The following is a 13,038-nucleotide window of genomic DNA, read 5'->3' as shown; positions in this document are numbered from 1 at the left end:
GTAGTTGAAGTGCTGGCCGATTTCCATCAACACCTCTCCATTCCCTCCATTACAGGAACCAGTCCCCATGCGGCTACCTCTCTGTCCGTGTCTCCAGGGGTGAAGCAGGCCAACATATCCTGGGAGGCAGGCTTTGATGGAGGATCAGCACAGACATTTTCAGTTTGGTGGGTGTAAAGCCACCCACTTTCTTTTCGGGCAGTAACCATGGCAGCCATCGACAGCAGTGGTATCACTCTATTGATCTCCCGAATGAGGAGTTCATTTATCTGTTATCACTTGTTGGCAGCTTCAATAAAAAAAACGCTGCTACAGAGCATAACTTTATAATGCAGTGGCCATGCTAGCTACAATACAAGGTTACTGACAAAAGAGAGGATAATCTGCCTACTTTCTTTTCCTGTGAATCAGCACTTTTGTTCTGATGAATCATAGATGAATGGATTTTGTTTTAGATATGCTTGTGGTGTGATGGAGAGAATAAAAGGAACCTTAAATTGGTGGAACTTGGTCAAAAACAACCAGAATTATGAGCTCACTGTTAAAAAAAAAAAAAGTTTAGCACGAACACGAAGTGTATATTTTCTAATAAACTCCAAGAAATAAATAATAAACTATATTTAGATCACCATGTATTTTTTATGTCAGAGGATACTAGTAAAGATATACACAAAAGTTCTTCAAAGACCACACTGTAACCTGAGAGTGCTACATCAGATGAACATGAGATGAGCTGTCTTAATCCTTGAGAGGGAACTGGGTCAGTGCTACAGTAAGGAGCACATAAATAAATCTAAACGACTTCAAAAATACAAAAATAGATCAGCCATCAAGGGTAAACAACCTCCCGAGTCTTGGCTGCAGCTTCCTTTGACAGCCTGTGGTCACAGCATGTGTTGCCGTGACCACAGGTTAAATGAAAACGCTACAGTGAGAAAAGCAAGAGGATGATCGTCTTACTTTAAGAAGTTCAGCATATAAGGATATTTGGGTATAGTGTGAAAGTTATACCTATTGAAACGTATGGTAACTTTAATCACCATACATTTCAGTTATGTCCACAAATGATTTAAAAAAAAACATGTTCTTGTTTGCACTTTGTCGCGTCCAGCAGAAGAAATTTTAAAAATCATGCATATGTGTTATAGCTCTTTGGGCAGCTTTTTATTCCTCTTGAAAATGAAACAAGTCTCTGCTCTTGTAATTTGCCTAATAAAAGTGATTTGCTTATTGCAGAACACAGTAAAATAAGGTATCTGTGCTGAATTCTTTGTGCACTTGAATATCAAAAGAGAAAGTCAGCATAACCATGTTAATGTTACCAGTAGCACTGATGCCACTTCACTGGAGTCCAAGTCATCATCTTCAAAAAAGAAACTCCTTTTCTGAGACTGGTATTAATATTTCTTCTGCTGTTTTTGAATAGGTGAATAGGGTATTTTTTAGCCTTAGGGTCAGGTAATTTTCTCTGTAGAGAAAAGACGTGTAGAACCTCAGCTAGGTAGAAACACGAAAATCACTATAATTGGAGTTGCAAGCTCTCTGTGCAATAGCACAGGATACATCAGTGCCGTCTCTGCCACACATTCTGGAGCTGATGACGAATATGAATGTTTAATGAAACCTACTTTTCTGTCATGTTTCATAAAATCAGACTCCCAGAATTCCCTGCTCCTCTTTTGTTCTCACTCCTTTCCTCTCTGTCTCGCCGCCTCTGCAGGGTGAAAAAGATTTCAGCAAGTGATGATGACGGGAAGCAGGACTGGTTCTCTGTGCCTGTGCCCCCCTCCTCTGGCCCTAGGCTGCAGGTGACAGGCCTGTCTCCTTCCACTCACTACCAGTTCAGTATCCTGTCTCAGAATAAAATGGGAACTGGCCCATTCAGTGACATCGCCACTGCACGGACTTTGGGTCAGTATCATCCCCTGGTTTTATCTAAATCTGTCTACGGAGCTGCAATTTCAAAGGATGATCTTATTTTGGCACAAAATGGAGATTTGCTGTCTGATTCACTCCAAAGCTCCAAAGCTAACAAATCTATTATCAGATGTTTGTATTTCTCCTCACTCTCAGCTGCAGCTAATTAAGGTTAATTCTGCCCAAAGGCCAAAAGCAAACTTTAGCTGTTGTGTGATAAATATGCGAGTCAGCTCTCAGTGACAATAATAATGTTCTTGCAGTACAACTTTGTGATTGAAGGAGTCTGTAAGTTATTCCATCAGTTGGTCTAATCCCCAGCACAAACCTAAACATCATTTTCAGTCATGATTTTCAATCCCTAGAAGATGAAACCTAATGGGTTCATCTCATCTTTCACATCTTTCACATTTCAGGCTCGGTCCAAAAATTGATTAACCGGTTTGCATACATGTGTTGTTTCTTATCTCACTATTGCTACTTTTAAATACAGACTTAAAATGCCAAATAAACACATAAAACAAAAGGTTTGCACACTCATTGCAACTCTTATAGCATTCTTTGATCCCATTTAAGCAGTCCTGTAGTGACACAAACTGGAAACAAAATACAGTGCAGTGAAACAGGATTTCCTCTTTTCATGATTTCTTATTCTTCTTTTGCATATTTGCTACACGTTTCAAATGAAACCAATTTTAATGTTAGACAAGGCCACCTAAATGAATAATATATGCAGTTTTTAAATGATGATATAATTTATTAAGGGGGAAAAAAGGCAAACCTACCTGTGCCTGTGTGTGGGGAAAAAAAAAAGTTGGCCCTAAATCTAATAACCTTCATATCGCTGGGGAGCAATTCTGGCCCACTCTTCTTTGTAGAATTGTTTTAATTCAGTCACGTTAGAGTGTTTTCAACCATTAAAGGCCCGATTTAGGTCATCCAAAGCATCTCATTTGAATTTAATTCCAAACTTTGACTAGCTCAACTTTGTTTTGTCTGTTTGAACAATTCAGAGGTGGACTTGCTGGTGTGTTTCAGATCATTGTTCATAGGTTACTTTTTCACATAGGTTTGGATAGCTTTTTTTTTTTTTAAATTACATTTTTTATTCAGTCAAGTGATCTTTGTCTAATATTAAGTGTTGTCTGATGATCTAAAACATGTAAGTGTGACAAATATGCACAAAACTAAGAAATCAGAAAGGGGGTAGATACTTTTTTTCACAGCACTGTGCTGTATTTTCTTCTTTCTTTTTTTACTTTAAACTAGCAATATCCCCATTACCTGGTGCTAAATAATGCTAAGACACTAAATGGAGGTAAAAGGATATTATATAAAGCTTATCATGTATGCACTGTCAGAGCATGTTAGTATTCATCGCAAAGCACTGCTGTGTCTAAATAGAAAGAGCTGCCAGCATGCCTGTCACTCTTTGTCATGTTTAACCTTTTTTTTTTTTCCAGCATTGGGCCCGTATGTTCAAAGGTATTTTGTGCGATTTACAGCTCTCCGGTGTCATCAAAAAATTATCAAAATTTAGCTTAGGGCAAAAACCAACATTAAAATGCGATGTTTATACACCCAATGGCACTACTCTTTTCGTCATAGATGAATGGATAGTACATTAAAATCCGTTTAGTCCTCTGCCTTAGATTCGTAATGGCCGGGGTAGTGGATGTTGCAGTCTGTAGAAATGCTGTTAAATGCAGATTTTTTTTTTTTCCTTGCTAGAAACATTTTTTTCATTCCAGTCAGAGAAAATATATCTGTGAGACATCTGAGAGATCATGGAAATTCCTTTGAAGGTGAAATCCATTGGATAAGAAGTAAAAAAATAACATTTAGATTTTTATTTTTTAAGATATTTATGTTGGGAGCCAAAAAAAATAAAGGCTGGACTCAGGGGAAACAAACAACCTGATCATGTCAGTTTGTCTTTGTTGAACATTCATGGCAGGAGTTAATTATAATAATATGATAATCTTGAAAATAAGGCGTAAGCATGCTATATCAGTGGTTTCAGTGGATAGATAAAATTGAATGAGTGGATATGTTTTATCAAAAAGTCTTGAATTTACCAAACTACATAAAGATGAGTATGTATTTCTTGTTTGGCACACTGCAAAAGACTAATGTCAACCTCTCTCTTATTCCCCTCACATTCTGAAGATTGAGCATCAGTGGCTGTAGCAATTTCCTCTGGTGTAATTTAATTTTTCCGCCAGAACATATCAAGCTGATCGACTGAAGCTCTTTATTATTCTCTCTGCATCAGATCCTCCACCAAGGAAAAATAAACTAAAGCCCCCTGCATCGCTGTCAGCTAATCGGGGTTCAGCAGGTGTTGTTCTGCAATGGTCCCTTCCTGAAGCTCAGCACCCTGCCGTCACTGGCTTTGTTCTCCAATCCCGCACCGAGCAAGGGGAGTGGTTTAATTTGGACGAGGACATCAGTGCCAACAGTAGCGAGATAGTGGTTCCGGGTCTGCACAAGGTAACAAGCCAGACGCGCTGCTCCCTGCGAGACTAATCAGTCCATGCTGCCTGTTGAATGCCTTTGAGATTTTTATCTAAGCTTTCCTTCCGTGGTTTTACTTTTTCAGACTCTCAATTATGCACACTTCATGGCAGTCATCACTTTTCTGTCATATTTCAATCTGCATGCGTTGCCTTTTTTTTTTCCTCCAGTCTGTTTCATCCTTCCTCTTTCTCTCCTGTATAGGCCTACATGAATTCAAATGAACGTCATTAGCATTGCAAGCACAATCCGGTGTTGACAAAGTGTGGTTTCATCCTCTGTCCTCCCCACTGTGTGTGTGTTTGTGTGTGTGCGGATGCTGGTCTCAGGACTGTGTGTACGAGCTGCGACTGCTATCTCGACGTGGGGACTTGCTGAGCGAGCCCAGTCCATCAGTCAATGTCTCCACCGCAGGTAGGTTTGGTGAGCAACCTTGCTTGCTTCACATTGCTTCCCCACCTTGTGTTTGAACCCATTCTACTTCCTCAGTCTCCTTGTCCTAACTCTTTCCCCCCTCTTTCTATATTTCTTATCCCATCCCTCTGTTCCCAGCGTTAGACTAAATTTAGAGCAGGCCTCAGGGAAAGCTGTCCATTAGAAGCCTGAATGATTGAAATGGCTCCACTAATAACTTCTCAAAAGAGTTAGTGATTGAATTTGCACTTTTCTTATTATTATGTGAATATGGCATGAATGTTACATTAGCTAGAGTACAGAGACATTAAACAGAGAGATCTGCAACCCCTAATGGTGTAGGACCATCAGCACCAAAAAATATCCTGCTGATTAACACAGCTCTGCTGATAATCTCAGTTTTACATCTGACAGATTAAGTTATGCCAAATAATGAAGTTGCTGATTTGATGAACATTATTATCAGGGATGTAGACTGGAGATTAAATCTACCTAAAAACATTTAATCATGTAGAATGTAAATTCATTGTTTTAGTATTATTCTGTTGTTGCTGCTGTTCTCAAGTTTGTGCTTTCCCCTTTAATCAACTATATATTTATGTTATCCTGTAGTTCTATCCATCTATCCCTCCCCCTCTCTCTCTCTAAATATATGTTTATATATATACTTAAAATGTTATGTTCCTTTTTTTGTTTTTTAAATAGTTATGACCAGACCAGCCTTTGTTTAGCAACATGTACTACTGTTGAAATCATGTCACAGGTATGGAGATCTACCCGTCCACATCCCGGCTCCTGGAGTTCGTCCCAGAGTCGTTACTGGCCGGTGTCCTGGGTGGGGTCGGCTTCATGTTGTTGGCCCTGGTCTTGCTGCTGGGGTCCGCCTGCATCATCAACCGCAAGAGGAACCAGCGCCGCGAAAAGAAGAGAGATGGTAAAATGCTCCTCACTCCAGAGACTCAGCAGACACTCACTTTGATGAACTGCATCATGAATATCATCATTTATTCAATAAAATATTGAAAGCACTTTCAATCCATTATATAAATCATGGCCCACTGCATGGATTTGGCGCTCCTCTTGTCCACCCCCTTCGTCCATTCACTTGTAAAAGTTATTGATGTCATTTACATTACTTGCTAATTAGGGTAATTTCTCATTAGTGGCTGATAAATGTAAGTGTAATTAACTTTTTGGACAAGCCTGGGTGCCTCGGGACCTATAATGGGCTCTTATTACGGTTGATTATGTTTTTACTTCTTGGTCAGTGTGGTTGTATCCTACTGAGTCAGATACCATCTTGCCCCTCTCCCTTCCTTTCAGAGCCCCCAACTGCCATCTATAAATGCTCCCCATCAATGTAAGTACCCCTTTATCATTTCATTATAATACCTCCCATTGACCTTTCCCTCTGCCTTCCTTTAAGTGTGCTGAAAATGCCAGCACTTCAGTTATTTTCTATTGCATATCTTTGTTTCCTTCCTCATCCTCATCCATTGCTGCTGCTGCTGCTGCTGCTGCTGCTGCTGCTGTTGTTTTGGTCTCTCTCTCTATATTTCTCCCGCCCCCTCTTTCACTTTCGCTCAGTCTTATTTTCTCAGCCTCTATTTCTCTTCCCCTCACACCTCCAGTTTTTCTTACAATTTTCTTCTGTCACCCCTCCCTCCCCCTCTTTTCCTCTCTCTCCCTCACAGAAAGACTTCAGGCACCGGCACTCCAGACAGTGTGCTGAAGAAAAGCCTACTTCCAGCCAGCTCCCACTATCCCACATCTTCCTCTACCACCACCTCCTCCTCTTTGCAGACAGACTGTTCCTCATTTAGCACCGAGAATAATAATCGGAGGAAGCATCTTATGTCCAAGTACAGCAGAGACAGCCTCACTAAAACAACATCTCTAATTTCTCCTTCAATTGAGATGATCTCTAGAGGTCCAGATGGGCGATTCACACTCCCACCGTATGACACTGAGACTCTGAGTGTTCACAGCAAGAAAAGTGTAAGGTATGACCAACACGCTAAAGTTCGACGGTCTGTGTCACTGCACTCGGAGAAGGAAGACAGGAAAGAGCTGCCATTTGTGCTTTCTGTTGATCTCCCGCCTTGCAAAAAGTCAAGTTATGATGGCTTTCCTGAACTCAGCAGCTTGTGCTCTGACAGTAGTTTGGCCACTATTCATCATCACAACAGAGAAATAACTCCCGTATTTCCAGTGCTTCCACATATCCGAGCTGGCCTTGGTCAGCCATCTACAACTGCAAGCGCTCTGGTGCTCCAAATGGAACATGAGAGGGAAAGGGGGAACCTGCACCGCTGCCTGAAGCTGGCTCAGGAGAGGGAGGAACTAGAGAGGGAGCTGCAGTGGTACACGCTAGAAAGAAACTCCACAAAGCGCGAGCAGTCAGACCTAAAGAGGAGGGAGGATGGTGGCAATGAGCTTGTATGGGAATACAAGAGCAGCACCTTGCCACACAGATACTCCCTAGCCAGCAAGGAGAACCGTTGTTTCTCACCAAGCTTTTTATCATCATCATCTTCTTCCTACTGGGAAACGCAACCTCTTGTTTCTCCACCCACTCTGATCCAATCCAGGCCCCATCTCAACGCATCATCAGCTGCAGCTCCCTCATATTTAAAGTCCGGCAATCGTCATTCTTCTCCGTTTTTGCCCAAACAGACTTCCTTTCAATCTGAGGAGGCAAGCAATTTTTCGAAAGCCAGATTAACTCTCCCACATCTTTCCCTAGAGCACCAGAGACATGAAAGAGCAGGGGCAGCACCAGAAAGCTATAATGATTCACCACAATCCACAGGCCTAGATATGCAAACAAATGATTCATGTTCTGAGGCACAGAGACAGAACAATCTTAGTCATGGCAGCCTTTCAACATTGTCTTTCTACAGCAATAAATACACTGAAAGATCTAATTCAGCTCTTGATGCGTTGCCAGGCTCTTCAAATGTGGAGGTAGTGCTCCCCAAGCCCACTGATGAAGATTTGTGTGTTGAGATGAGTGTAGATGAGCCACAGTTTGAGATGTGTGGTGTGCAGCCTACAAAGCCAATGCTGCACCAACGAATTGCATCTCATGTACAAGCGCACACACTGACCCGCAGAGGCCGGCATCATGATATGAGGAGGAGCACGAGCTTGAACTGCCGTGGCCCTGTTTCTGTGGATGATATATTCAGGGTCCCACATTCTTCGCAACCTTTAGAACCACACATGTGGAAAGCTGCGAGCCAAGGCTCTAAAATATCACTCTCTAAGCAGCGAAGTCAGAGTCTAGACTTGAGAAGACGGAAGGAAAGCAATTTCCTGACTCCTGATGCATGGATAGACTCTCTTAGCCAAGAAAACTGCTCTGCTCCATCATCTTGTCCTCCAGACTCGCTGTTCTGGAAACCTCAAAGTGCTCCTCCTAGGAAGATTTCCAGATCTCCTCCAAATGATCATGCAGATACCAAATATGCCACCTATTTAACTTCTGCTGCTGCTGACCCTCTATTTTCAGTGAGCCGTCCAGAAAGGCCCACAACAAATCCTAATGTGCCTTATCATTACGAACCAAGAAGAGAGGCCTGTCTTGTACCCAGTGCTGCCACAATGCCAGGGGACTACCAGGAGGCCATGGAACAGGAGGGAGGTTATTTGGAGGCCGTGAAAGGAGACGATGTATGCTTACTGCCCAACACTGATGCTCAAGAGGTACTGGAATTGGAGGCAGGAGGCTACGATGGAGTGCCAGAGTCTGGCAGCAGCTACAGCAGTTATGCCAGCAGTGGCCTAGGAAGCATGGAGCCCAGTAATGGGCGCCTTTCCATGTGTCACCTTTCTCCAACACTCATAAGCTCACCTGAGACTATAGAGGACACCCAGGGGAACACAGAGGACATACAAAATAACAAAATGGAACCAAGCCAAAGGTATTAAGCCATAATGAATAAATGAATAAAGGACATTATGTTGTATAAAACAAAATGTGCGGGATTACATTTGCAACTTGAATAAACCCTGTGTGGTAAATACGAGGCTTTCAAGGTTAGCCTAATATACAATTTAATGTAATTTATAGAAAGAAACATTGTACATTGTGTTTTCAGATTACAGTAATATGCTGTGTACCCACTTTTAGAAAACCAAACTTTAGAGCAAGGTTATTCTTTAAAACATATCAAAAAGTTAAAAAGAAGTTTAAAAAAAAGTAATTTAATCCTGTATTTTTGTATAGACTCTATCAAGGTTCAAGAGCATCTGATTATGTTTGTGTGTTATTTTTTGGAATACAGTGTGAACAACATCAAAATAATTTAATCCATTTGAATCAAAATCAACATCAAACACTGATATATTGCATAAAGCAACATATATTTCATAACTGAGAGTGAGAAGGGGATTATAGAGTTTCTTTGTTCTACAGGAAAGCGTTTAATAGCTGTTTAAAAAAAGATTATAATATTAAAGATTTCTGAATATTTGCAAGCACACCTTCAGCATTCTGCTCCGTCTGACAAACTATGAAGCAAAACAGTTTATTCTTTGCTGGGAGAACTCGAAGTGTGGCTCATAGTACTTTTCCATTTGTAGACAGTCATGAGTGTGTGTGAGCATGCATTAAACATGCCTTGTTTTATGGCCTCTCTAGGAGAAAGGTCTCTGTTGATGAGAACTATGAGTGGGATGCTACTGATTTCTGCTCACAACCTGCTGACCAACACGGTAAGCATTTTTGCATTTCTTGTTATATTCTTATATGGCTCATGTTTGAGTACAGACAAGGTGGAAAACTGTATAAATCTGTTGAAAATCACTGAGCAATTTATGTGATTGTGTGGTTTATGATCCGCAAATCAATAGAAAAATCCACACCATTTAACCTGTGGGGAATGTAATACTCCTCATGGATGGGGACACTCAATAAGGGCAGAGACATTATGCAAATTGTTTCTGTTTAAATGTGTAACGACAATAGAACATTAGCTCTCCAGCATTTCAGACTGTGAGTTGTATAACTGAACTAAAAACAAATGACAATCACTTGTTCTAATGACTCTTGAATGTGCATATATCTCTGATCCAGCACATGCAGGTTCAGGATGCTAACAAGATGCATGTATTTTAGCTTAAATTAATTACTTCTTTTTATGGAATACTTGGCAAACTCGTATTTGATCTGGGGATGTTTGTGACTATATATTGCAAGCACAAATTAAGAGAAACTTCAGATGTTTTCACTATTTAGCTCCAGTAAATTGACTTGAAAGTTAACCTGCTGTCAGAAGCCAATATTTAATTTCCAGCCTGTAGCCTATGAGGTTTTCACATCTCTGGGTGTTTAAGATATAAGGGACAAAAGCCTACAGGGTGCACAAGTTTAATGAAGTGAAATCTGCGGTAAAATATCAGGAAACTCACAGATACCACAATTTCACAAGTTTCTTTTTACCTACAGGCCTGTTTCCTTCGTTGAATCTGCTGAAGCCTGATCCGTACCGCAGCCTACCCAGCATGCAGCGCTCCACTAAGGCACTGAAAAATTGCAGTCAGGTTTCTCGGCTCCCAGGGCATCAAAGCAGCTGCTCTGCTGAGCCAGAACCAGACACTGTGCTGTTCTGACAGTGCCAGCCTTTGGCTCGTCTCACCTGGTGTGTCCTTACACTTACTGACTCGCATCAATGTCGACAAAAAAGTGCATGTGGCAGAATATGAGCCTTTGTGTGATCAATTTTAATCCCCCTTTCAATCAAAAAAAAAGAAGAAGAAAAAAAAAAGAGAGAGGCCAGTACAGAACTGCCTTTTTTACTAGACTATTCTCTTTGCTAAGCTCAAGTGAAAATAATCATTTTCAACACATGTAGGTCTCAATAAAAGTAGTAGAGGCATAAAACCATCGCTATCTTTATGCAATGCTTTTAAACTTTGTTTCCCTTTGTGACCCATAACTATCATCCTTTCGACATTTTCTTTTGAGACTGTCTGCCAATCTGCCAATATCAAATCTGGTCACGGTTATTTCTTGTGCACTTTGATATGCATTCATCATCCAGGGATGACACAGTAGCCAAACAAAAGACAAAATAATCACAGTCATTATCAACTTACTGGTCTATGCTGGGATGGAGCTTTCGATATTATCTATCACCTTTGAGTTTAACAGCAGATATGTTAATGAAATGTCATCTAGTAATGAAGATTACTAAAATACAGAAGGTTATTCAGCTGCACTGTTGCACAATTTGTGTAACCATCTTTCTAGAAGTATAATTTCCCAGCAGAGATTGTTATCTACTTTTTTGCTGTAAAAACAAAAAAAAGGAAAACATTTTTTTTAAGAATCCCAACATCTACTCAGTGTAATGAAAGGCTTCCTCACCATGCTGTCTCCTTGTTCAGTGCAGCAAGACCATTAATTATGTTCAGTAATTGAAGAGGGTCATGTTAGCTAAGATCATATTTCTTCTTGTTTATTTTTTTATGGTCATAAAGGAAAATTAGCCTTATTAAATTGTGTTGCCTAATTTGGCAAGGGTCAGCTCTGACTAATCAATGATTTTTTTCCTCCCAGCAACACGTGCGTAAAAAACACTTGGGAGATAAGAGTGCTGCTGAAAAGTGGCACCAGTTAAATGCTTTACTTGTCAGAGTGTATTTTCACACATCCAGTCAAATAGTATATTAATACCATGGTGCAAAACGCACTTCTATGAATATGTTTTCAATGTCGAAAAACCAAAATCCAAAACAAAAACTCAAAGATCATTATAAGTTACCTTTAGAGGGGGAAACTAAAATTGTGCAGTGCTTTATGACATTGTTATTAAACGGTGATTGTAGTTTTTAATAAGTAAGAAAAGAAGGTTCAATTAAGAGTAGAAAGTCGTGAGAAAGTTGTATTTTTCTAAAAAGCTGCAAGAGATCAGACTGGTGCAATGTGAGTCTGAAAAGCACTAAAACACATGAAGTTTTATTCAAGCCAAAGTTTTATTATTTAAGCCAAACTCTTTTTGGATATTGTGCAATTATCAGTGGACACTGTTCATACTTCTGTCTGAGCTGTAGGACTGCAAATTCTGTTGTATGAAGGTCTTTTCCCCCGTTCCCACTGCATGTTGCATTTTGTTTAAGTTTAGACTCTCTTCTACACTGACTCACACATTTGCACCACTGGTGACCATTGTGCCCAGAGACATTTTTAGCCATATGGTGGGTAAGCTAAAAGATGCTGCAGAGCATGGAGAAAAAGAACAACACTGAAATCCTGATACTGCAATAAATTTGCAGGCTGAATCTGTAGAAGGACACTCAACTAAGGACTGATGTGCACTTTTATATCGATGACTTCTATGGTAGTCATTTATTTAGCCCAGGAAGAATGACAGACTTGTACCAGGCTTCAGTAACATGACTATCAGATATTATTTTGATTAACAAAAATAACAAAATGTTATGAAAGCCAGTGGTTGTGAGCAATGGAAGGTTAATGTTTGCTTTTATCTTTTAATATGCCTTTCAATGGAACCCTGTTTTGCCGAAAAAGAAGCAATCCCAGTACAACTTTCGACCTGCTGGTGTGATTAGGTACTAAGATGTTTGAAGAGTTTGCTTTGTTTTAATGCATAATAGTGGAACAAATTCATAACATAAAACATCAGTTTTAATTAATGTGTGGAATAATTCCCATATCAAATTGTAAAAACAGATTTTTTCCAACCTCCTTTTCCTACTGCAGATTATTTTTTTCCTGGAGGATCAAACCAAGCACAAATGTTTCACTGTTTCCCTAAACCTACTGAGAAAAAGAAATGCACCCATGCCTCACGCTCTTTTCTTCACGAACAATGGAGGAAAGGAAAAGAAAAAAAATGGTTTTGGTTGCTGAACCTCTATCTTAAGGCCTGCACATTAGTCAAGCAAATAATTAACTCAGAACTCTGCAGTGTACCAAAGCATTGTGGAGTATCCATCCTATAATTGAAATTCACTCATAACAGCTACATTTACTGCAAATCAATGTTTCACTTCTGTAGAACATTTTCATTTTCTGGTGTGCGTATTGTACCTCAAGTCGGGAAATGACAAAATCCCAAGTGCTCTGCAGACAATTTGTGTACAGCACCAGGTTTGTCTGTTTGTTTGGGGTTTTTTTGCCCTACCTTTACAAGCATAACTAGTGCAAAATAGGTGGTAATA

At 40.1% G+C, this 13,038-nt stretch overlaps 1 protein-coding gene across 3 annotated transcripts in view; it reads left to right on the top strand.

Annotated features, from left to right (window-relative positions):
* The window catches only part of igsf9a (immunoglobulin superfamily, member 9a), a 51,851-nt gene extending 39,185 nt beyond the window's left edge, over window positions 1-12,666 (top strand). For all 3 annotated transcript variants that reach the window (XM_005470399.4, XM_005470398.4, XM_019361292.2), the window contains 9 exons: window positions 56-167; window positions 1,721-1,911; window positions 4,193-4,410; window positions 4,764-4,848; window positions 5,612-5,782; window positions 6,172-6,208; window positions 6,543-8,774; window positions 9,494-9,567; window positions 10,301-12,666. In XM_005470399.4, coding sequence (XP_005470456.1) covers window positions 56-167; window positions 1,721-1,911; window positions 4,193-4,410; window positions 4,764-4,848; window positions 5,612-5,782; window positions 6,172-6,208; window positions 6,543-8,774; window positions 9,494-9,567; window positions 10,301-10,464 — 3,284 coding nt within the window. In that variant the 3' untranslated portion in view covers window positions 10,465-12,666. The remainder of the gene's footprint in view (window positions 1-55; window positions 168-1,720; window positions 1,912-4,192; window positions 4,411-4,763; window positions 4,849-5,611; window positions 5,783-6,171; window positions 6,209-6,542; window positions 8,775-9,493; window positions 9,568-10,300) is intronic.
* The last annotated feature ends 372 nt before the right edge of the window (window positions 12,667-13,038 follow it).

This window comes from Oreochromis niloticus, linkage group LG7 (assembly GCF_001858045.2).
Source record: "Oreochromis niloticus isolate F11D_XX linkage group LG7, O_niloticus_UMD_NMBU, whole genome shotgun sequence".
Lineage (NCBI taxonomy): Eukaryota > Metazoa > Chordata > Actinopteri > Cichliformes > Cichlidae > Oreochromis > Oreochromis niloticus.
This window is presented reverse-complemented; position numbering and strand designations above follow the sequence as displayed.